Raw genomic sequence first — 26060 nt, forward strand, 5'->3', positions numbered from 1 at the left:
TCCCCCCCTACATTCAACCAGAAAAGGAAGGAAAAAATAGCTAATTCTGAACATACCAGAACTTCAGAGTCCTTTGACCCGTTTGGCAAATCAAAACTTCATCTGTCAATTCTCTTAGACGTAATGTTTTTCTGACAGATTCCAAGCAGCCTCTGTGAACTAGCTACATTATTCAAAATAAAATTAATTGCGGTTCAAAAATTTACTCCCCACCCATGGAAAATAAACAAAGCTCTTTGTTGACTCTGCCTATGTGACTCTTCTTGTTACTAATAAAATTTTGCCTGAAGCCTGAACAAAATAAAAAAAATAAAATAAAATGCAAAGAAAAATGTAAGATTTCCTGGGTAAGCTTTTATTGCTCACTTAGGACCTGGTTCAGTAAAGCACTTAAGCATTGACTGCAATGGGATTTAAGCATATTCTTATGCTCCAGCTAGGTTTGGTTCTGCCAAAAGTCTTCTAAAACCTGTGAGCAAAACTGCAAATATGAGGGAGTAGGAAGGATTTAGTGGTCTTGTGATCCTTGCCCCTCAGTCTGTTCTCTCATCTGTGGTCTTTAGTCTTTCTCAATGCTTTGAACTAACTGGACCAAAAGTGGTGATAACACCCCATGGGGGTGAGATAGCTTCACACCACTCCATGTCCTCAGAAGCTTAGATGTCTCTACCTTTTCTTGAGATGGCCCAAAGTGAATTACAGTATCCCCCAAATTGTCCAAGTCCTAATGGATATAAAGTAAGAATAAAAAAGTGAGTCAAACCAACCTTAAATTATTTATGAAGAATAAATTATATCAACGCATTTAGTTCTGAGGGCATTTGGTCTTGCCAAAGTAGGTCTAAACCTTTGGAGTTACACTGCAGAAAACCAGAGAATTAAAAGGATTCTCTTTAGGTATCCTGATTAATAGCCTGGTAGATTTAATATATATAATGTCAGTTTCTGTCTCTCTGACAAGCTGTGTCTCTCAATTCAGCATGCCCACTTCCATGTGTCTCTTTTGTACTGCAGGACTGTTTATATTCTAGTCTGGGGACTTTTAAGTGCTAGAAGTAACGGAGGAGGAAAAGGACCTTGGAGTATTGGTTGATCATAGGTTGACTATGAGCTGCCAATGTGATATGGCTGTGAAAAAAGCTAATGTCGTCTTGGGATGCATCAGGAGAGGTATTTCCAGTAGGGATAAGGAGGTTTTAGTACCGTTATATAAGGCACTGGTGAGACCTCACCTGGAATACTGTGTGCAGTTCTGGTCTCCCATGTTTAAGAAGGATGAATTCAAACTGGAACAGGTACAGAGAAGGGCTACTAGGATGATCCGAGGAATGGAAAACTTGTCTTATGAAAGGAGACTCAGGGAGCTTGGCTTGTTTAGCCTAACTAAAAGAAGGTTGAGGGGAGATATGATTGCTCTCTATAAATATATCAGAGGGATAAATACCAGAGAGGGAGAGGAATTATTTAAACTCAATACCAATGTGGACACAAGAACAAATGGATATAAACTGGCCACTAGGAAATTTAGATTAGAAATTAGACGAAGGTTTCTAACCATCAGAGGAGTGAAGTTTTGGAATAGCCTTCTGAGGGAAGTAGTGGGGGCAAAAGATCTATCTTGCTTTAAGATTAAACTCGATAAGTTTATGGAGGAGATGGTATGATGGGATAACATGGTTTTGGTAATTAAATATTCATGGTAAATAGGCCCAATGGCCTGTGATGGGTTTTTAGATGGGGTAAGATCCAAGTTACCCGGGAAAGAATTTTCTGTAGTATCTGGCTGATGAATCTTGCCCATATGCTCAGGGTTTAGCTGATCGCCATATTTGGGGTCGGGAAGGAATTTTCCTCCAGGGCAGATTGGAAGGCCCTGGAGGTTTTTCGCCTTCCTCTGTAGCATGGGGCACGGGTCACTTGCTGGAGGATTCTCTGCTCCTTGAGGTCTTCAAACTACAATTTGAGGACTTCAATAGCACAGATATAGGTGTGAGGTCTTTTTTAGGAGTGGTGGGTGAAATTCTGTGGCCTGCATTGTGCAGGAGGTCAGACTAGATGATCATAATGGTCCCTTCTGACCTAAATATCTATGAATCTATGAATCTAGGTATGATGTCCCTATGTCATTATTAGCCATGGCATCCTGTGTTGTACTTACATAGATAAAATGATGTTTGCACAGGTGCCATAGCTTAGGAACTGAAATTACCTATTGTTTACTATATTTAACAACGAAAACCTTCTAGAACTGTAGCCATTTTTCTGATTTTATCTTTTGCCCCCTAGTATTTAAAAATCTCCTTTGATCCTGTTGCATAGACAATCACTTGCCTTCCCCAAACAGCACCTTCCCCAGCTGACAATGGCCCATTAACATGTAAATATTCTTTAGCCCAATCTGATACATCAATCTTTAAAGGTAGATTAGCATTCTCTCTCTCCACCTTGTTGCTTTCTGTCAGATGCCTCTGCATTTTCTGATTTAATTATTAGTGTAATCAGAGTATGTCATCTCCACACATTCTTATATAATTTATTTATAGATATAAAATATTGTAATTTCTTGATGGACAGTATTCATTCTGTTATAGGTCCAGATATCAGCACTGACATATTTATATTCCCGGGAAGCACGGGTACAAGTCTTAGCAGGGTGGACTCAGCCCTTCATCATTTTGAGGTAGATGCATTTAGTTCTGTGCAGTGTACTAGTGTGCAAATTTTTCGAGCAAGTCCTTAAAAGTGAGGATTTGGCTTCCCTTTGTGGACCTTAAATATATTTTTGTATTTTTCATAGGGGAATGAGTTTTCCCTGAAATCATGGGCCAAAATATTTTCTTCCTCTGCTATGGTATAGCTGCTTGTTTACTGGTTGTTCACCTGGCTAATAGCAGCAGCATTTCAGTTGTGAAGTATTTCCATTCTGTGAATAATTTGGTAAATGCTTTTTAGGATCTTTCAGGATAAAGGACATGGAAATGTTAGATAGGATAATTATTGCTACTTTCACGTGAATGCAAGCCATAATCTATAACAGTATGGAAGGTTTTATATATAGGAAAAGCCTTCCTGATTCCTGCTGGCAAAGCAGCAGAGAAAGGAGAATAAAACCCCTCCCAAAAGGTTGATTAACAGAAACTGACAACTATAGAAGTGACAAAGTGGGTGAGGTAATATTTTTTATTGGACCAGCTTCTGTTTGTGAGAGAGATTAGCTTTTGAGCTTACACAGAGCTGCTCTTGTCTTAGAAGAAGAGCTCTGTATCATCTTGAAAGCTTGTCTCTCTTACCAGCAAAAGTTGGTCCAATAAAAGATATTACTTCACCCACCTTGTGTCTCTCATATCCTGCACCAACATGGCTACAACGTCACCGAATACAACTGTAAAAGAATCAGGGGTAATTTTTAACATGCAAGGGAAATACTAATTTCTAGTGTGGACTGACATGATCCAGCCAGTTTTATGTTGATCATAGTCTACATTTGTTCATAATAAGAAAGAGTTCTCCTTTCTGTTGTTGTCCTGAAAGGTGATTGTTAAAGGAGAGGATAAATGTATGAAGGTTGGAGATAACGTGTTTGCCTGGCTGAGATGTGGCTGCACTCCATCACGTGTAAGAGCTGACCTGTGTCCTTAAGTGGCACGTGTTGCCCAGAGGGCGGGGCCTCTCAAGGAGAAGGGAACCTGTGTTAAGTAAGCAGTGGCATGCGCACCTGCCTGTCATCTGCTTTTCCTTGCACCCGTCAGCATGTCCATTGTTTTGCATGACCAGGAGTGCTAGTTTCACATCTGCCCAGGATTTCACTGCAAAAGCAGGTGGTTGTGTGAAGCTGAAGAGAGCTAAAAATGTTTTGCGTAATCATCCTAACAAGTCATTTGTAGGTGGATGGCAAAGATAAAATAAACCTTCAGGCATACGGTTGCAGTGCTTTGTAGGATGTGCTGGAATGTGTTTAATGGAATTGTTACCTTAAAGATGTCAAAAGACAGCCAGGATAACAATGAACATCTTTGCTCACCTTTTCTCTGTGAAATATGTTGCTAGTTGGGAGTATTGTTTACTAGGTAAGAGTACAGAACTGGGAGACAAAACTTTTATGTTCTGTTCCTGTTTTTGACTTGATTTGGGACTTTGGGGAAGTCATTTAACTTCTCTTTTCCTCTGTTTGCCCATTTGAAATGGTTAAAATATTTATTGGTATTATTTATTAATTAATAATAATGTGATCTTGGACTTGAAAGATGCCATTAAATGCGAAGTATTATTAATATTAAATTAATAAATTTTAAAGGGGTTTTCTTTACATTGCTATTTTCCCGCTCTTTATTTTCTGACTGTTTTGTTTGATATTTGCCTGTACTATGGCACTTTGGTTTTGCAAAAAGAGTAAAATGGTTCTTTTCATATACGAGTATGAAAACTGAAATTGTCTATCTATTTTACATACTTATATGCTCCCCCCACTTGCCATAGTATCTGAGTCCCTGACAATCTTTAATGTATTTATCCCCACACGACTTCTGGGAGATAGGGAAATAGTATTATGAGGCACAGAGAGAATAAGGGCATGGCTACACTGGAGACTTCAAAGCGCTGTCGCGGGAGTGCTCCTGTGGCAGAGCTTTGAAGTGCGAGCTCTCCCAGAGCTCGGAACCTGTTTACACAAGCGCTTTAAAGTGCTTTGATTGCTGCGCTCAGGGGGGTGATTTTTCACACCCCTGAGCCTGCAGGTTAGAGTGCGATAAAATGTAAGTGTAGACAAGCCCTAAGTTACTTGTCCAAGATCACACAGGAAATCTGTGTCAGAGAAGGGACTCAAAGCTTGGTCTCCCAAGTGTTAGGCTAGTGCTCTAACCACTGGGCCATCCTTCTTAGGGGTGTCATCTCTTCCAATGATCCATGGCCACATCTACATTACAGTTAACAGCTTAATTGAGCTTGACATTGGTTTTTTTTTTATCAGACATCATTACAGTGAACACAATTCAGCACCTCCACATAATGATGCATTTTTAAGTTATAGCAAGGTCACCTAATGTGTGGATAGGCATTCTTTCTAGCATATGTTATAAATATATAACAGTTTCCCCAGGACACCTGTGTATAATCAGTCAAGCAATTCCTTAGGCTTGAATGTAGGTGAGACACCTAGATTTTAGGTGTACACCAACCCTAGGTCAACCTAGCTAAGTCACTCAGTTAAGCCAACCCTGTACCCCAGTATTGACACCGCTGCAGCGATGGAAGAATTCTTCCATCAACTTGGCTACCACCTCTTGCGTGGGTAGATTTACTATAGTGGTAGAAAAACCCCTTCTGTTGCTATAGCAAGTGTCTACACTACAGTGCTAGAGTGGTATAGCTGCAGCGCAACTGTAGTGCGTCTATAGTACTTGTAGTGTGGACATAGCCTTATTTCCTCAGCAAAGTTCCTAAGGAGCCAAACACTGGCTCAAAATTCCACCCATTGCTGTGTGGTTTTGCTTTGAAGAGCCATCCCAATCCATGTTAAGGTAAGTCTTTAAAATTGTGAATGAGGAAGAAGTCCAAGTTAACCTCTTTCCTATTTGCACTTGTATTTTCAGCTCATACTAATATACTGGTGACATTGCAGAACATTAAAAAAATGCCACATTTAAATCACAGCATTAATTTCCTTGCATTTTCTGTTTATGGTCACTCCTCTGAGAGCTGATGTAGTCTTCCTTACTCCAAACATCCTATGTGGAGTTTTTTTCTCCAGTTCCTTGCCCCAAAGAGGTGAGGGTTTGCCAATATGATTGTTTTAGATGTTTAATTGAAGTATATACATAAACACACACACACAGACCAATATTCATTCCTAAATTTGCTACTTTTCCATCAATATTGGGCTGTATAGCATATGTATCATACATTCAATATAATTCATTTTTGTAGAAGGCACACATGAATCATTTTACACTGAGAATAAACTAGAGAGTGAACTCTGTATTGAGTAAGGTACAGCAATTTATACATGCACAAAAGGACAATAAGTACAGAGACAGAGAAAAAGAAGAGACATTTTACAATGGCAGTATTATAAGTAAGCAATAGTTCATGCTACTTCCAGGAAGAAAAGAATGAATGGAAGCAGTAAATATTTGCTTCAAGATTTGCATAGAGAGAGTGATTCATGGGGTAGCAGAGAGTTCATTACAGAGCAACACAAGAGAGGCAACAACTTCTAGCTATAGGAAATATCTGAGGAGATGATGTTGTAGAGGAGAAAGTGGTATATGAGGTCAGCAATGTAGGTGGAAGCAAGACTGTGGAGAAATAATAAAAACTAAGATGCAGTTATGAATTGAATTCAGCAACAGGAATTCAGAGCAGAGAGGTGCTGTAGCTCCTTTGCCAAAAGGTAGGAGATTTTGCAAGTAGGTTTCCCTTTGGAGGAGAAATTGGTGATATGGAGTCAGGTGTTTTCTGTTGTAATTTGTTTATTTACAAAAAGTACACAAGTCTTGATTTCTTGAACAGAGGTAGCCAAAAGCTATACACAGGCAACTTCCTTTTGCAGACACCAGTGCCCTGTCCCAAGGAGGAGTTGTCTTGGGCCTCTAGACTTTCCTGGAATCTGGGATCTCACAGCATGAACACAACTCATGGACATGTCTTCTGGGAAATCAACTAGCCCAAAGCTGCTAATTTTGGACAACAGAGCCTAGAAAGGTGAGCCTGGGTGTCAACGCTCCTTTTGTATAGCTGCTTTGCAATACAAACAAACTTCAGAAAAAGTTTGACATCCTAGGCAAGGGGTCTGTTACCTCATACAATCCCTTTCACAACTGGTTGGGTGCAAGGAGAGTTTCAGCTTGAGAGCTTATACATCAGCCATTTCATAACACACATGACATTAACACCAGTTGCCAAACAATATGGTTCAGTTTTCTGGAGCTGTAGATCTTTCTGGATGTCCAGTTAGTGTTTGATCCAGCTCCCTTTGAAGTCAAGGGGTGCTGCAGCCTTAGAAAGTAGATCTTTAAAAGCATAGAAAAGAGAATTGTAATCTGTTGAGACACTTAATCATAAGCATAAGTAGGCATGAGAGAAACTATAGCTTGCTAGGTTCCAGTCTTGATTACATATTATTACCTGATCTAAACTTGAAAGTTTTATCAGCAAATCCCAAACTCCCACAATTCCCTGAAAGCACTGATGGCATCCCACAATGCATGGCAGCAGCCCCACTATGCACTGCAAAAATTTCCCACAACTAGGTGCACCAGATAGTGGTCCTGGGGGACACTTGGGATGCATACCCACAGGGCCATGTTTTTTCCCAATCCGATGATGTAAGGTCATACTGTACCATTAAAAACAGCCAAGTTTGAACATCCAAATAGCTATGCCAATAGAACTGCTGCTGGTAAAATATTCTAGTGTAGAGAAGGCCTATGATTGAGCAAGACAAAAACTGTTAAAATAAGGCATGAATAAGAATTTCAGAAGGGGAGGAAGGGTCAAGATACAATACTGGCACGTGCAGCCTCTAATTTTAGAGGTGATGAGATACAGTCTTGAATACAAGGGAGATGATGAAGAAAACAAAATTTTCAGTATAAAAGATGACTGCAGGGTCTCCAAGACCTTATGATGAAAGTTGTGGTTTGAATTAAGGAGTGTGATACCTGTGTTTGGAAGGTATAGCAAAGAAAATATTTTACTTTGAGAGAAGAATGTTAGTCTTTGAAGCATGTAGTAGGAAGTTATTGGAACTGAAAAAAGAGGAGATGATAGATGTTTTTATAGTAGGAAAAGGAGTGTAGTGTTTTATTTTTGTTTCTCCCGTGTTTTCATGGCTCAGAAAGGGACAAATGAATTTTTTTGCAGTTAAAACAAAACAGAACCAAACTTTGGGCTGAAACCAAGCATTGAAAAAGGAAAAAAAATCATAACATATAGAACATGGCGTGGGGATGGTTATAATGAAAGCCCCAGTAAAATATCAACTGTAATTTTTATTAGCAAGCAGGTGTAATAAAGTGAGTATAGTGGGTGAGAGTGTTCCATGACAAGCTGTCAGAAGGTACAGAAGAGTGCCCATTGAGAGAGTGAGTAAAACTAAATACAGAGTGAATCTGCTCTTTTTTATGGGTTTTATGGGTATAGCTGTGACAGTTAAAAAGATGGTTTGCCTATTTAAGTTATCTGTGAAAGTTTATGCAAATATTATATAGATGTGTTTTGAACTGTCACTAACCCAATACAAATTCTGGATCAGAGCTGAGCAAGATTTGATTCTACAATTGTAATAAAGTGGAAAAGGAAAAGAACCCGTACTTATATCTTTTCTGATATAAGCTCTGAAAGCAATGATATTTTCCATTTCATTACATAACTATATTATCACTTTGAGTTTCTAGAGTTGAACTGGGTACTAGCAAACATCTGCCTTTTTCAACTGCAGTAAATCCTATTTATAATAAGTACTTATGGTCTATCTGAGAGGGAGCTCTCTGAGGAAGATGCATTTTTGAGCATGAAATCAGAAACTACAAGCAAACTTTTTTTGAACTCTAGAAGTAATTTTAACTGGTTGTTTTAAATAAACAGTACCATATTTGTAGTGTGTTTCTTGCTTTGTTTTGATATTCATTTTTTATAGAACACCCAAAGGTAAAGCAATATTTGAAGCTTTGTTTAGGTTCACTTCTGTGTTTTTTTGGCTTAATGTAAATAGCAGTTTTACTCAACAGAAGTATCCGTTTATACCAACCTGCCAGTAAAACCCAGTAAATAAACCTTCCTTAGCATATAAACACTAAACAGTTGGGCTGTTTACTGTTAAATATTTACTGGGAAGTATTAGGAACATTTAAGAACTGGTTTTTCTAGTTTTCTGTCCTACCAGATGCCTGCACAGGGACCTCCTTCTCTTTTCAGTCACATTGCCTTTGCACCCACCTTGTCTAAGCAGGAAGAGCTTAGCTTAATCTGACGCTGTAGTCCTTTATCAGAATACACCATAAGCGTGTTTTCAAAATACTGACTTTTTTCACTCAGACAAGCCAAGGAAGCAGGTGAAATATAACTCTTTCAACAAGCTGTTGCATCAAGCTGATTGATGCCAACTAAAGTTACCACCTTGATTAAGCTGTCTGTACACTAAAATTTCCTGCCATTGCTATCCCTAGTTCAGTGCTCCCACTGGTATAGACTAGGCTCCAGGCAGCTATTGGTGTTTAAAGTGCCATGGGCTAGATCCTCAGCTGATGTAATTCCATTGAATTCAATGGAATGATGCCAGTTTACATCAGTTGAGGACTTGGCCTTGGGTCATCAGACTCTGCTCAGACTAGCTTTACATGTCATGGTATTTTAAGTTCCATACATAAGTTCTTTACATAATGACTTATGTTCGAGATGGGAAACGTAGGATATGTGGTAATCTTTCATAAGTGGCAAAATAGAATGAAAACTCTAGTACAGTGGTTTTCAGCCTTGTTTCATTTGTGGAACAATTTCATTTTTTAATTTCTAAGAAAAATTTGAATGGAAATTCAGACCCCTTTGGAAATCTTAGACATAGTCTGTGGATCCCCAGGGGTCCACAGACCACAAGTTGAAAATCAGTGCTCTAATAGTATACTGGTCCAGCTCAGATTAATCTAAAAGAACCAGTTTGTTTAGAAAAGCGATAGCTTCAGATTCTGATCACCATCATTTGGTTTGAGTTCCAGCAGTTTAAGTTACTTGGATCAGATTTCATTTGTTTTAATTACTTCTCTTGCATTGATTGAGTGAATCAGGAATTAGCAAGTATTAACCTGTCCTGGAATCTGTTTGAATGATGTCTTTTGTTGAATTTTGTTTTGTATATAGACAGAAGCATGCTGCTTTATGGGCAATGCTTTCATGTCCGTAAAAATGTGAATAAAAACTATAGACTATTCAGGTAATTTTGTAATCTCTTGTTTATTTAAGTGTATATTTAACTTTAAAAATTAAAGCCAAGAGGAAAAAAACACAAAATAAGGAAAAGATAAATGCACAAGATCAAATACTACACCTCTGCTTGTTGCAGTGTAGAAAATAAACCATAATTTATTTTTATACCACCATGATGGGTATAGTATAAACCTGAATAGAATAAAATGTTAAAACCCCATTAAAGTAGCCAATCAACATACACAATTGCATAATATTAATATGTATGCAATGAAGTTCTGTTAAACAGTTAATTAAGTCAGGTAAATGAATGTAAAATCATTAAATATTCCCATCATATCTTCTTGGTCTCAGCTAGGACTCTATCTAGCCTCCACTTGCGTGATCATACATGCAGCCACATTGTGCATGTTCAAACACTTGCCCTTGCACTATAAAAATGCTAAAATCTGCACACGCATGTGTTAGAATTTGCATCCACAGAACCCATTAAAATAAATGCTTTTTGTGAGTTCATATTCTGTCACTTGAATGCACACGTATAGTACAGTTTTTGAACTGCATGGGCAAGAATATGGTTGCGTATGTCCATGTAAGAAGAAGCTGAGAGCTGAAAATCTGGCCCTAAAAATCTTAAGACATGTTTGCATCCTCAAAATCTGAACAAGAAAATATTGACTACCATCTAAAAATTACTTTTAACTTGGCTGGATGAAAATATTGCTATGTCTGCACTAAATTTAATAAACTTAATTCTGTTTTGTTCCTTAATTGAGTTGATCTAGACATGTCAGTCACAGATGGATGAATTTCCCTACACATGTGACTATTTTTTCTGAGCTAGAACTTGAAAAGTAATGAGTTCCACATTGATCAACAGATTTCGGTCCCCTCCCCCAGACAATCTCGTTATCAGTAGTTACCTCTGTGACACTAGTACTTGGTTCAGGAATTCAATAGTCTGATACAGTTTGAATTGGAAGTATACATTCCGAATCAAAGACTCTCCCTTCCTCCCCAAACAGATTGGGCAAATCAGCCAAAAAATGTTTAGAATAACTTCAGAAAGATCTACAATCGATGGCTCTCCTCCCACAAACTGCTCAATGTGAGCGCCCCTGCTCCTAGGCAGATCCCAATTCTGAGGTCAGTGGCGCTCCAGATGGACACAGGTATCTGCCCACACCAACAATTTGCAGGATCAAGGCTTGTGTCTGTAGAGCAGAAAAAGATCTGAGATGGCGACAGAGATCAGATTTCTCAAGTTGACCAAATGAGTGTTCCATCTTACTGATTCTGGATACCATAATATTTTTGTATCTCTTTTTAAAATTAGATTATATATACAGCATGGCTCAGGAGTAGGCCTCCTAAGAGTAGTGTCAACAACCTCAATTACAGTGATTAAAAAAAGTGAGTGAACTCTAAGTTCACTTTTAAATCTTCAATTAATGTTGGTAAATTGGGAAAATAATCTTTTCCCCAAAATGTTAAGGGTTGGGAAGGTGCTGTTGGTAAGAGCAGTGACAAGAGTACGGCACACACAGGTGGAACAGTTCTCACACACTTCCCCTCTTCTTCCTACAAATGTTATCAGTTGGTGGTAGGCGCAGCAGCAGAATCCTAGTACTCTATCTCACATCATGCGTGGGAGTCCTGTGTTTATAAAAATAATAAAAAGGACAAATGCAATTTCCAATAAGAAGTAATCTGTAGGGTGTAATGCCCTCAAAGGCAAGCCTGTCTTTTCTTTTGGAATTTTCCGTTTATCCTCGTTGTGACATCTTTGCATTGCTGACACCAAGCAGCTGTGAGCTTTCCCATGGGTTTGCCATGTGTGTTGACTCATTGCAGGCTCACTGTGCTTTCATTTTATTTGTTAGTTTCCAGACATGGGGGGAAAAAACCCTACTCTTGAGTGACTGCATTTCCTGCTTATTAAAATAAAGAACTCACTGTACTAACTGTAGTCCTCATTCTTATCAATAGTGATTTCCATTTGTAATTTAAAAACAAAAAAAAGCCGCAAACAATTATTTTTAACATGCAAGAAAGGTACTGGATTGGCATCCCTTGAGAGTGAAGTCCTTTACCTTCAAAACAGGACCACCAGCATCAACAGCAGCATGAACTTCCTTTAACCTTTTCTTTCCAACAGTGTGTCTGAGCCATGGTGAGGACGGGTTCAGCTAAGTTACAAGGTAGTTCTGTCATTCATAGATTCCAAGGCCAGGAGGGGCCTTTGTGATAATCTAGTCTGACGTCTTGTGTAACATAAGCCATAGAATTTCCCCAAAATAATTTCTAGAGAAGATCTTTTAGAAAAACGTCCAATCTTGTTTTTAAAATTGCTGGTGATGGAGAATCCACCAACACCCTTGGTAACTTGTTCCAATGATTAATTACTCTCTCTGTTAAAAATGTGTGCCTTATTTCCCATCTAAATTTGCCTAACTTCAGCTTCCAGACATTGGATGATGTTATAGCTAGACTGAAGAGCCCATTATTAAATATTGTTTCTCATGTAGGTACTTATAGACTGTAATCAAATCACCCCTTAACCATCCTCCTTTGCTAAGCTAAATAGATTGAGCTAATTAAGTCTATCACTCTAAGACATGTTTTCTAATCCTTTAATCATTCTCGTGGCGTTTTGCTGGACCCTTTCCAATTTATCAACATCCTTCTTGAATTTTGGACACCCAAACTGGATACAGTATCCAGCAGTGGTCGCACCAGTGCCAAATACAAAAATAACCTCTCTACTCCTACTTGAGATTCATCTGTTTGTGTATCCAAAGATTGCATTAATCCTTTTGGCCACAGCATCACACTGGGAGCTCATGTCCAGCTGATTATCCACCAGGACCCCCAAATCTTTTTCAGTCCCTACTTCCCAGGATAAAGTCCCCCATCGTGTGAGTATGGCCTACTTTCTTTGTTCCTACATACATACATTTACTTTTATCCATATTAAAACCCATATGATTTGCTTGAGTCCATCTTGTGAAGCAGTGCAGATTGCTTTGTATCAGTGATCTGTCCTCTTCACTGTTTACCACTCCTCCAATTTTGTGTCATCTGCAAACTTGATACTTGTGCAGTCCTTGGTGCCTCTCTGAGACTGTCAACACTGCTGTCAGTAATGATGATGGTTCTCCATTCCCAAACTGATGACACAATAAGTCTCTTTACTTGTTGTCCTCTACGTACAGTGACGTCCAAGATTTATACTATTGAGAAATAAATTTAAAACTGAAGGGTTTTTTCCTGACATAATCTGTGGGTCTGCTTTCTACCTTGACTGAGACCCAAAATCTTAGTTATTAGTTATTAATCTTTTAAATATTGAAAGCCAATCTGTAGTTTTATCAAATAGGTAATATTGCAGCACCATTAATTCAGGGATCTGAAAGCATTTTACAGACACTGATTCTCACAACATCCTTCTGAGAAGGATGCGTAGTAGTTGTATACATTTTGCAGATGGGTTAACTGAAGCACAGCATGACTTGCTATATGTCACAGTGGCAGAATTGGAAATAGAATTCAGAAGTCTGAATATCAAGAGCAGGGGGCTTAGGAGCCAACAAACAGCTGAAAACAGAGGAGTTTGGGTGGAGAGCTATTGGAGGAGAAGGGAGCAAGCCCCTGTTCCTTAGGGACAGTAAACAGGAGCTGAGGATGGAAGGCTATGACAGCTACAGAGGCAGCAGTGATTGTGACCTGAGGAATGGAAGAGACAATGAAGATGACTGGATGCGGAAGCTGCAGGATGTACGTTATTCTGGAGAGATTGCCTGACAGGTACTTCATTTGTCTGAAGTGTCGCCTGATAGATCTGATGGAAGAGAAGATCCAAGATTTGGAGAGGCAGCTACAAATTACAGTTGAGTTATGAAGGGGATTTGAGTGGATGATAGCAGGGGAGGCGAAGGGAAACCTCAAGACTTGCAGAAACATGCCTTAAAGTAATCCAAGCTTCCTTCACAGTCATATCCTTGAGTTCTTCAGTTCAGTCCACTTCCCTAACTAATTCCCTTAATTTCTTAGTTTGACCTTTTGAAATTAAGGACTTTAGTTGTAGGCCTATTTTTGTTTATCCTTCCCTTAGTTTAAACCGAATTAACTCATGATCACTTGAGCCAAGGTTGTCCTCTACAACCAGATATTCTATGAGGTCCTTCTGCTTACAAATACTAAATCTAAAATGGCATCACCTCTTGCTGGTTTGGTGACTTTGGCAAAGAAATTTATGCGCTATCACATCCAGAAATATCTGAGCTCTACCCTTATTGTCTTCCAATCTGTATCTAGGAAATGAAAGTCCACCACAAATCACACAATTCCCAGTAGTATTTATTTCATTAAAATATTAAAAATAGGTCTCTAGCCATATGCAGAACAGACCATGGGGGTCTGCAGTAGACCCCAAACACTATCCCAGTGGAGCCTTTGTAACCTTTCTTCCCAGAAGTGATTTTGACTGAAATAGATTTCCTTGTATTCATTCCATCACTTCTAATTTGCAGTCAACCTTGTTATTAATATACAGTGCTACCCCGCTACCTTTACCTTTATTTCTGTCTTTCCTGAAAGCAAATACCATTCAATATCTGTATTTCAGTCATGACTACTGTTCCAACATGTTTCTGTTATCCCTGTAATATCTGGTTTCACTTCCTGCACCAGTAGTTTTAGTGCCTCCATTTTGTTCCCCGGGTACCTTTACACTGGTGTGCAAAGATCTTTGATTCTACTTGGCTTCACCCAGCTTCCTCGCCCAGTTAGGTACTGTCATTTTACTGCCACTGTCACATACCTGACTGTTAGTGTCATTAGTATTGGCACTACCTTTCCTCTCGATGTCCATTCTCCTATCCTCTGTTGTTACTTTCTCCATTGTTGTATCTTCTCTTACTTGATTTTCCTCCGACCTAATATTAGAATTACATGAGACTCTCCCCACCATCTACCCTGGATTCCTAGTTTAAAGTTCTTTCAATCAATTGTGCCATCCTCTATCTCAGAAGTCTATTTCCCTGCCCTCTGAGGTGGAGTCCATCCCATGACAACAGTGCTTTGTCCGTGAATGCCTCCGAAAGCCCTACTTATAGCACCATAGCCTGACCCACCTGTTGATCACCATAATACTGTCTCACTTTCACTCTTCTCCTCTAGGGAGGTATAGAATCCCACTGAAGATCATCTGTGCTTACAATCTGTGCAGAAACAATCTGAAGCCTACATCCCAAGAAAGGGGGGGGAAATTGTAGGGAACTGCAGTCCAAACTGAATGAACAAGCATCTCAAACAGGTTATTAAGAGAAAGGAGAAAGCCTACAAGGAATGGAAGAAGGGATGGATCAGCAAGGAATGCTACCTCTTTGAGGTCAGAAGGTGTAGGGGGAAAAGTGAGAATTGCCAAAAGCCAAGCAGAATTGGATCTTCCAAAGGAAATTGAAACTAATGGTAAAAGGTTCTTTAGCCATATAAATAAAAATAAAACAAAGAAAGAAGAAGTGGGACCACTAAGTATTGAGGATGGATGGAGATTAAAGATAATCTAGATATGGCCCAACATGTAAATGAATGCTTTGCCTCAGTTGTTAAGAAGGGTAATGATGAGCCTGGGGTCATTGGTAGGGTAGCTAATGGGAAGAAGGATATGGAAGTAGAAGGTGGAAGCCAAAGTCAAACAGCTTAATGGGACCAAATCAACAAGCCTGGATAATCTCCATCTAAAAATCTTAAGAACTAGCACATGAAATTGCAAGCCCAATGGCAAGGATTTTTAATGAATCCATAAACTTGAGGGTTGTACCCTATGAACTGGAGTATTGCAAATATAGTACCTGTATTTAAGAATGGAGGGAAAAAAAGTGATCCAAGAAAGTACAGTTTGACCTACAGTTTGACTCCATTAATTTGACCTCTGCTGTATTCAAGGTCTTAGAACAAGTTTTGAAAGAGAAAGTAGTTGAGGATATAGAGGTAAACAATAATTAGAATAAAATACAACATGGTTTTACAAAAGGCAGATTTTTCCTCCTGATCTCTTCCTTTGAGACGATAACCGATTTTCTCGAAAAAGGAAATGCAGTCAATATAGTCGACCTGGATTTCAGTAAAGAATTTGATACAGTTCCACATGGAAAATTATTAGTTAAATTGGAGAAAGTGAGGATTAATAAATGAACTGAAAGGTGGGTAAGGAACTGGTTAATGGGGAAACTTCAATGGGTCATGCTGAAGGATGAACAGAAGAGAGATTATTAGTAGAATTCCTTAAGAATCAGTCTTGGGACCAGTCTTACTTAACGTTTTCATTAATGATCTTGGTACAAAAAGTGAGAGTGTGCTAATAAAATTTGTGGACGGCATAAAGTTGGGAGGTACTGCTACTATGGAGAAAGACTGGAATATTATACAAGACGATTTGTGCAACCTTAAAAATGAGTTACAGAAATGGGATGGAATTTAATAGTGCCAAGTGCAAGGTCATGCACTTAGGGACTAACAAGAAGAATTTTTGTTATAAACTGGGAACATATCAGTTGGAAGTGACAGAAGAGGAGAAAGACCTAAGTGTGTTGGTTGATCACAAGATGTCTGTGAACTGCAAATGTGATGTGGCCATGTAAAAGGCTAATGCAATCCTAGGATGCATCAGCTGAGGTATTTCCAGTAGAGAGATGGAAGTTTTACTACCATTTTACAAGGCACTGGTGAGATCTCATTTGGAATATTGAGTGCAGTTCCAGTCCCCCATTTTAAGAAAGATTAATTCAAACTGGAGGGGGAGAACGGCAACGAGGATGATCAGAACCTACAGTACGAGAGGAGACACAAGGAGCTTGACTTGTTTCACCTAACAAAATGAAGGATGAGGGGAGAGATGATTGCTTTCTTTTAGTACATCAGAGGGGGAAAACACCAGGGAGCGAGAGGAGTTATTTAAGTTAAGGACAGTGTAGGCACAAGAAGAAATGGATACAAATTGGTCATCAATAAGTTTAGACTTGAAATTAGATGACGGTTTCTATCCATCAGAGGAGTGAAGTTCTGGAACAGCCTTCCAAGGGGAGCAGTGGGGGTGAAAAACCTAACTTATTTTAAGACTGACCTTGTTAAGTTTATGGAGGGGATGGTGTGATGAGATTGTCTTCTATGGCATATGGCCTATCAGTGACTTAGCAAATCTATCCAATGGCCAGAGATGGAACACTAACTGGGGAGGGCTCTGAGTTTCCCAGGTGTCTGGCTGGTGGGTCTTGCCCACATGCTCAGGATCTAACTGATTGCCATATTTGGGGTCAAGAAGGAATTTTCCCCAAATCAGATCAGCAGAGGTCCTAGGGGTTTTTTGCCTTCCTCTGCAGCATAAGGCATTGGTCACTTGCTGATTTGAACATGAATAAATGGTGGATTCTGTGTAATATAAAGTTTTAAAATCAAGATTTGAGGACTTCAGTAACTCAGCCAGAGGTTAGGGGGTCTATTACAGGAGTGGGTAGGTGAGGTTCTGTGGCCTGCAGTGTACAGGAGGTCAGACTAGATGATTGTGATGGTCCCTTCTGACCTTAAAATCTCTGAAAGAAAAGGAGTACTTGTGGCACCTTAGAGACTAACCAATTTATTAGAGCATAAGCTTTCGTGAGCTACAGCTCACTTCCTCAGATGCATATCATGGAAACTGCAGCAGGCTTTATATATACACAGAGAATATGAAACAATACCTACTCCCACCCCACTGTCCTGCTGGTAATAGCTTATCTAAAGTGATCATCAGGTGGGCCATTTCCAGCACAAATCCAGGTTTTCTCACCCTCCACCCCCCCACACAAATTCACTCTCCTGCTGGTGATAGCCCATCCAAAGTGACAACTCTTTACACAATGTGCATGACAATCAAGTTGGGCTATTTCCTGCACAAATCCAGTGCATTTGTGCAGGAAATAGCCCAGTGCATCTGGATTTGTGCAGGAAATAGCCCAACTTGATTGTCATGCACATTGTGTAAAGAGTTGTCACTTTGGATGGGCTATCACCAGCAGGAGAGTGAATTTGTGTGGAGGGTGAGAAAACCTGGATTTGTGCTGGAAATGGCCCACCTGATGATCACTTTAGATAAGCTATTACCAGCAGGACAGTGGGGTGGGAGTAGGTATTGTTTCATATTCTCTGTGTATATATAAAGCCTGCTGCAGTTTCCATGATATGCATCTGAGGAAGTGAGCTGTAGCTCACGAAAGCTTATGCTCTAATAAATTGGTTAGTCTCTAAGGTGCCACAAGTACTCCTTTTCTTTTTGCGAATACAGACTAACATGGCTGTTACTCTAAAATCTCTGAGTCTATCTATTCTAATCACTAGATTTAGATTGTAAGCGCTTTGGTGAAGGACAGTCTTTTAGTTATGCACAATGGGATTCTGGTCCATGACTGAGATAATACAAATAACTCATAATAATTATTAATAATAATTAATAATAATCTTCAGGTTAGTGAAGTTCTAATTTTATTCTCCTCTCCATGTCTGTAAAACGGACAAAATAGGAGAGTTGGATTAGGAAGGGAAAAGAGAGTTCTTTGAGAGCAATGGATGTGAATGAATCACACTAGAAAAACAGTAAGTATGCTGCAGGTACCCCATTTTAGTTCAGAAAATGAACTAAGAAAATCTCAGACGTAAAATCCTCATACAATAAAGATCACATTTACTTTAATATAGGATACTTTCTTATTACTAAGATTGTAAACTGCTGGTTTAGAGTGAGAATCATGGACAGGTATTAAAGGCAGGGGAAGGTTAAGCCTCCCCAAACAGTCTTGCATGGCCCTGCCCAGGCCCATGCATGCTTCCCGGCACTGTTCTATGCGGGGCTCTTCCCCCTGTGGCTGGGGCCCCAGGCTGGGGCTGGGGCTAATGGGGGCCAGCCTGCAGTTGTGGGAGGGCGAGCCTACACTGCCTGCCCACCCACTGCTCAGGGGAAAGGGCTTGTGCTGCCCGCCCGGCACACTTGGGGTGGAGCCTGCTCGATGCTCCAGGGCACACCACCCACTCACCCACATGGAGCTAGGGAAGGAGAGCCATGCCCAGCACTCTGGGGCTTCTGGGCTTTGGTGGGAGGGGCGGGGCCTCAGGCAGAAGGGGCAGGGCCAGGGGTGAGAACAATGGGCAAATTGTAGATCAGTTCTGCTTTTGGTATGGCGAAATTTGTGCACCAGTGATGGTGGGGACATGTCCCCAGTTCTTGATTACAAAAGTGTGGTTATACTCTGGAAAATGAACATACATACACACAGAATTGTGGGGTGAAGATTTTTATTCTAACAGTGAGTGCTAAAAACTCAGCCTGGGACCTCAAAGTCAGTCTGTGCTCTTTCTGACTTGTGCATCATCAACAGTCATAAAGAATCTCCAATTTAAGTTTATGCTCCAATCCTGCAAACATTTAAACATGTGCTTAACTTTTAGTCACATAGGTAGTTACATTGAACTCCCACATGCCTAAAAGATAACACATGCTTAAAACTTTGTGGGATCAAGACCTTAAATATGTATTCTGTCAATGAAACATGAGCCAAAATGGAATCCAGCTCTCACACTGTACTAATAATATTCCCTAGTAGCTGTTCTAGCTCTTCAGTGCTAATAGGAGTAAAAATCAATAACAGTATATTTTGATAAGTAAATTAAGCAGATATGAATCAGAATCCACACAGAAGCAGATCTGTTGAGTAAGATGACAGATTGTCCCTCACATATGACAGTGTTTACTATTATCATTTTGAGTTGAGCCAAGTTAAACCTGTCCTGCTTGGGTCTAAACAAGAAGTTTACTTCTTTGATCTGTTTAGTTTATTGAAGGCTATTTTCATGTGTTCTACAATTAAATTCCTGAACATTAGTACTGGGAAGTCCTCTAGGGAAGATGGCATTTCAGAATCTGTCTGAAATATACTGTCTTTTTTTTTCCCCCCTCATTAATCTAAAATTAATAGAACAACAGTGAAGGGCATGCGTCATTATAAATTTTGGTAATGCTATTGTAGTTGGTTGGAGTATAGTGTATTACAATGTTAGCCTTTGGGATTCTGCTAATTTGGTTCAATATTCCCATTCTGTTTATAACTTGGATGCTAGGAACTTGATTTATGCTCACACATCGCATACTGTAATACAAAATAATTGTATTTAAGGGGCTTAAAAGCTTGTTGAAGGATGGTAGAATTCTGAGAGGTTCCCCCAGCAGGAATTATGTTGACCCCAGAGGGAGTCCTGAAGATTCCCATCAATGTTTTTGCTCTGTTTGTAGTCCCTCTTACTAAATCTTATTTCATAATCACAAACCAAGCAGATTTCATTTTGAAGATGACAAGATGCATCTTATTAAGTACAATTACTGTATATATCATTCAAAAAAATTGCAAGGAGCTATACTCATTTCCTTGGCATGTCACTGAGACAACTTTAGTTCTAAATGATACAGGTTTGTTTGTATGTTTGTTTGTTTTTCTTCTTCTTGAGTATGGTATTAGAATGGGGTAAACTTCTATTTCATCTAAATGAATTACACAACATCCTTCAGTTTAGTGAAGAATAATAATAGGGATTACTTAGAAATCCTTCGCCCTAGGGAGCTAGATACATTATGTTCCTTATACTTTACTGTGTGTTGATCCTTTGGATGAGACCTTAAAATCTGAGGCCTGGTTTGCCCCAAGTGACCGGTAAAGAGTCCATGCCTCTTTGGTTTTGCTATGCAGTCCCTTGGCAAAAATCGAATGTGGTTCAGTGTGCTGTATACTCAAAAAGAAAAGGAGTACTTGTGGCACCTTAGAGACTAACCAATTTATTTGAGTATGAGCTTTCGTGAGCTACAGCTCACTTCATCGGATGCATACCATGGAAACTGCAGCAGACTTTATATACATACAGAGATCATAAAACAATACCTCCTCCCACCCCACTGTCCTGCTGGTAGCTGTAGCTCACGAAAGCTCATGCTCAAATAAATTGGTTAGTCTCTAAGGTGCCACAAGTCCTCCTTTTCTTTTTGCGAATACAGACTAACGCGGCTGTTACTCTGAAACCTGTGCTGTATACTGTTTTCTTCACTCTGGAGGTGTTTTTCAGAGGTGTTGTATGTACATAGTTTCTGAATCTCTAGTCTTTGGGATCCTTCAAGCTGTAAGCTGCTGTTATTGTTAGTGATAATGACTGAGATTCTGTGTTGCACCTTAAGCAGAGATCTCGCAGCCGTGTGGAATAGAAGGTAGACAAAAGGGGCTTTAAGCCACCTTTCTGCCCTCCGTAATATGGGCTACTCTCAGAGCCAGTGCAGCCCCTGATTTAACTTATGCAGCCGGGGCAATTGCTTTAAGTTATGGCAACCTCCAGGGGCTGTTCTGTCAATGGTGGCATTGCCAAGAATGAAGCCCTCCTGCCCCTGGCAGACTCCTGTGCCAGGGCCTGTGGAGGTGGCATTACTCAGAAGGCAGCCTCCACCTGCCCATGCAATGCCTACGTCAGGGAAATTGTCCCCTTGCTGGCTCCAGAGCTTTTATGGCTTTTGTACTCTGGCACAGCAGCTGGTTAAATCCCTCACCACAACTTTATCCTGGCTGCAAGGTTTTAGGTTAATTTTGTATGTCTTAGATGATGTCGCTACCATTCCAGTATTTCTTCTGAATAAATCCACATTGAAGAGAAATTATTTGATCTTTTGACTGCTGGCAGAGGAAGTCTTACAGTGTTTAAAATATTTCTACAGTTTGAACACAATTAACCCTGTTCCTTCAAATCTTATAGCTTGTATGGTCTCCATCAAGTGTGGTAACATTTCTCATTTGACCCAATTATGAAAAATTTATGAATCAATTAATCATTTCAGTTAAAGTTTTAAATTACACTAAAAGAATCCCTGGGGGAACTGCTAGTATTTAAGGAGTATTGTAGAGATTATAATTAACTTTACTCATTTCTTTGGTCTTTCACTGAGCCAATTTTTAGTTTTAAGTGTATCAAGTTTTTAAACTTGAGTGTGGTATTGAACTCCTAATTTCTTGTAAACAAATCTCACAAATTCCTTTATTTCAGTGAATTAAAACCTCAATATACTAATAAACATGATGATGCTACAAAGCTCTTTAGCACCTGTGGGGGTAGAGGACCGCAATATCAGAGTTCCCCTGGCCTAGAGCCAGCATCAAGAGTCATTGTTATTGTTTGGTGCAGAAGTGGCCTCTGCCTGGTATAGTCTGTGTTATGGTGGAATCATCACTCAGAAGTTCATTTGGATCCTCTGTTGTCTGTGTTTTTAATTTCAACAGCTTGCCCAGGTTGATTCCAGAGCTGTACAGCTTGGTTCTCTCTTCATTCGTGGGCTTACAACTTTGATTATGGCCAATAGTTCCCTTGGCTTTCCAATGAATATGAATGATTTGATGCCCTGGAAGGTGTTTGATGGAAAACTTTTTCAAGAGAAATATCAGCAGTCACACACAGGCTGTTCTTTGGAGGAGCTTTTGGAGGGCAATGTGAGTATATACATCCCTTGCAAAAGTCATACATTCTTACCTGAAAAACTGTAACCATCAACTACAAACATTGTTTTATTTTAAAATAAAGGGTTTCACTGGTCTCATTTCATCCTTTTCCCTGCCCCTCCCTTCCCCAGCTGACCTTCCCTGCCTGTGGCCCCCCATACAAGTAAAATTAATGTTGAGGCTATTGGGGAGGTTACAGTTTTACTGTTATAGTTTTTTGCTGCTTCAAAAACAATAACAAATACAAAATTGGTCATCTGTTTAAAAAAAATGAGAATTACAAAATGTGTTGCCGTTTCTAATATTAAAGTGTTTCTGAGAACTTCTCCCATAAACATTTCAGAGGAATTCATAAAGGTTCCTTAAAGTAACATAGTGGATAAAATTTTGAAAACGCCTTTTGGCCAGATTTTTAAAGGTATTTAGGTGCCTAAAGATGCAGATAGGCATCTAGTAGGATTTCCAAAAGGCATCTAGGCACCCAACTTCCATTGAAATCCATGGGAGTTAGACACCAGGTGCTTTTGAAAATCCCAGTAGGTGCCTATCTGCATCTTTAGGCACATTGTAAATCTGACCCGAAGTAATTTAAGAGCCCAAATCACATTTTCAGAAGTGATTTGGGCACTTGGGAGGCTGTCTCAGTGAAAGTTAGTATAATTTAGGCTCCTAATTGCCTGTCACTTTTGAATGTGGGACTTACATTTCTAAATCACTTAGGAGCTTTTGAAAATATTACCCATCATCCACTTAAAAATCACACTTCTATTTGAAATGTTTTACCTGATGTTATTGCAAGTATCACGTAAGATCACAATAACTAAAAGATATTAGAGAAATTATTTTACTGCTTTTTCAGTTTGCTGACTTAGTACATTTGACAGGATTTTGTGTATAATTCATAGAATCATAGAATATCAGGGTTGGAAGGGACCTCAGGCGGTCATCTAGTCCAACCCCCTGCTCAAAAGCAGGACCAATCCCCAATTAAATCATCCCAGCCAGTGCTTTGTCAAGCCTGACCTTAAAAACTTCTAAGGAAGGAGATTCCACCACCTCCCTAGGCAACGCATTCCAGTGTTTCACCACCCTCCTAGTGAAAAAGTTTTTCCTAATATCCAACCTAAACCTCCCCCACTGCAACTTGAGACCATTACTCCTTGTCCTGTCCTCTTCTACCACTGAGAATAGTCTAGAACCATCCTCTCTGGAACTACCTCTCAGGTAGTTGAAAGCAGCTATCAAATCCCCCCTCATTCTTCTCTTCTGCAGATTAAACAATCCCAGTTCCCTCAGCCTCTCCTCATAAGTCATGTGTTCCAGACCCCTAATCATTTTTGTTGCCCTTCGCTGGACTCTTTCCAATTTATCCACATCCTTCTTGTAGTGTGGGGCCCAAAACTGGACACAGTACTCCAGATGAGACCTCACCAATGTCGAATAGAGGGGGACGATCACGTCCCTCGATCTGATCGCTATGCCCCTATTTATACATCCCAAAATGCCATTGGCCTTCTTGGCAACAAGGGCACACTGCTGACTCATATCCAGCTTCTCGTCCACTGTCACCCCTAGGTCCTTTTCCGCAGAACTGCTGCCTAGCCATTAGGTCCCTAGTCTGTAGCTGTGCATTGGGTTCTTCCGTGCTAAGTGCAGGACCCTGCACTTATCTTTATTGAACCTCATCAGATTTCTTTTGGCCCAATTGGTTTCATTGTTTTTTAAAAATAAGTTAACTGACAGACTCAACGTAAATTATATGTTTTGTTCTATGTTTCTTTTGTTCAATTAGGCCCCAATCCTGGAATTTATTATGTGGGTGGACCCCCATGGGCATGATCCCATACAGGCGTAGGGATTTGCCCAAGCTGAGTCAGTTGCAGGTTGGGTCTACACAGCCTTATCCAAATCGGCCACTGAAGTCAATGAGAATTGTTCTTTTTATTTCAATGGGTTTTGGATTAGGCTGATAGTTTCGCCTGTTGTTTGCATGCACCTTTCCCACAGCAACAGGGGAGATTAAAAAAATACGTTTATATTTTCCTGTTTAATTTAAAACCACAAAAAATTGGCAAGAGGTCACAGACAGGTGGTGGATCTGAAACTACTTGTTAACTAATGTTTTTCTTTTGGGAAACTTAGTAGATTCCAAGTTGCTGATGACTCTTGCAAACAATATCTAGACTAGGATAAAGGGTTGGGGTTTTGTTTTGTGTTTTTAAAACATGTTAGGTAAACCCTAGTGTAGATAGGGCAAGTTGTATTTTAACAAGTGTTTAACTGAGTCAACCCGAGAAGGGAGTTCAAGGTTCACCTTGGCCAACTAACATATCTACAGTAGGGCTTTTTTTTTTTTTTAAGCCACCCTTTATCATAGTCTAAACCTTCCCTAAGTGAACAGTTCTGTTGTAGAAAAATAGTCAGTCTAGACTCTTGAATATTTAGAGTAGTTTGAATATCTTTTTCTTTTTTTAGTTAGGGTTTTATGCTACATATATGGCAGAAAGAGCTCCCAGACTAATGAAATAGTTTTCCAACTTTTCAGTTTGAAAGGCAAGGATCTGTTTTCAGATGCATTCCCTAGAGATGCCAGTTTAGCTGCGGACATTGGCAACGCAACAAACTTATGTGATTGGTTGTTGCTGTTATTATAAAGTTAGCTATATAGATACAATTGGTACTTATTTCCTGGCACAACTTGATGTAGTGCTGGGAGCCAAGATCTTTCAGTATTTATTTCTTAGCAGTCTTCCTATAAACATCGTAAATATGATCTACTGAGAGCTACCGTATTGTATTCAGAAAAGTTACTCTATGGATGATGATCTGCTATTGAAAAGTTGAAAAAATTGCTCTTTTCACTGTTGCTCTCTATCTCTACACTCTTAGGTATCACTTCTCTACTGGTGCTTTGGAGTGGGTCCATGTAACTTCAGTGAGTTAGGAGATGCAGTCTCAGAGTTGTTTTAATCATAAAGATATAATTAAGTACAAGAAACAGCTTTAAGTAAACTATAATAGAGGTACGTTATCTGGTCCAGTCATAGCACAGGTTAGCAACTTTCTGCACATTCAAAGGGCCAGTCCACACAGAGACGTGCACCAAAACAGAAAAAGGTAGGAATTAAAACCAGTTTAGTTATTTTAGTGCAATTTTGTGTAGACCAGCTGTAAAAGATATCAACAGCCACTATGGATAGCAATGGAAGGACAAGACTTGGGCTTCTGTTACAGATTAAAACAGTTATTGATTTTTTTTATAAATTAAACTTACGTTTGGCCTCTGTTTTCTTTAGCAGTAATCCAGTTAGTTTGTTTATCCACACAGAAACTGGATATAATAACTTCATAAAACAGAGAAGTGATGATATTATCATTTAATTGACTTTTTATTGTTTCTCTCACTAATAAAATATGTTCATGCTTTATTTTTAAATTAAAAATAAGTTAACTGACAGACTCAACGTAAATTATAGGTTTTGTCCTCTTTTGTGTTGCTGCCTTTCAATCTGTCTTCTTCATAAGTACTTTCTGAGCGTCTTCTCCCAAGAATGCAAGGGGAGTATTCTAGTATTAATGGGATCTATC

The 26060-nt window shown here is 39.4% G+C and overlaps 1 protein-coding gene across 9 annotated transcripts in view; it reads left to right on the top strand.

The window, feature by feature from the left end:
* The window catches only part of FAM120B (family with sequence similarity 120 member B), a 90664-nt gene that overhangs the window by 51844 nt on the left and 12760 nt on the right, over window positions 1-26060 (top strand). For 7 of the 9 annotated variants that reach the window (XM_073337988.2, XM_073337989.2, XM_073337996.2 and 4 more), the window contains one exon: window positions 22257-22463. In XM_073337988.2, coding sequence (XP_073194089.2) covers window positions 22257-22463 — 207 coding nt within the window. Of the gene's footprint in view, window positions 1-2591; window positions 2681-6547; window positions 6697-22256; window positions 22464-26060 lie in introns of those variants that run through there. The other 2 variants (XM_073337997.2, XM_073337998.2) reach the window with 2 other exon arrangements.

The sequence above is a fragment of the Lepidochelys kempii genome, chromosome 3 (assembly GCF_965140285.1).
Source record: "Lepidochelys kempii isolate rLepKem1 chromosome 3, rLepKem1.hap1, whole genome shotgun sequence".
In the NCBI taxonomy this organism is placed as follows: Eukaryota; Metazoa; Chordata; order Testudines; family Cheloniidae; genus Lepidochelys; species Lepidochelys kempii.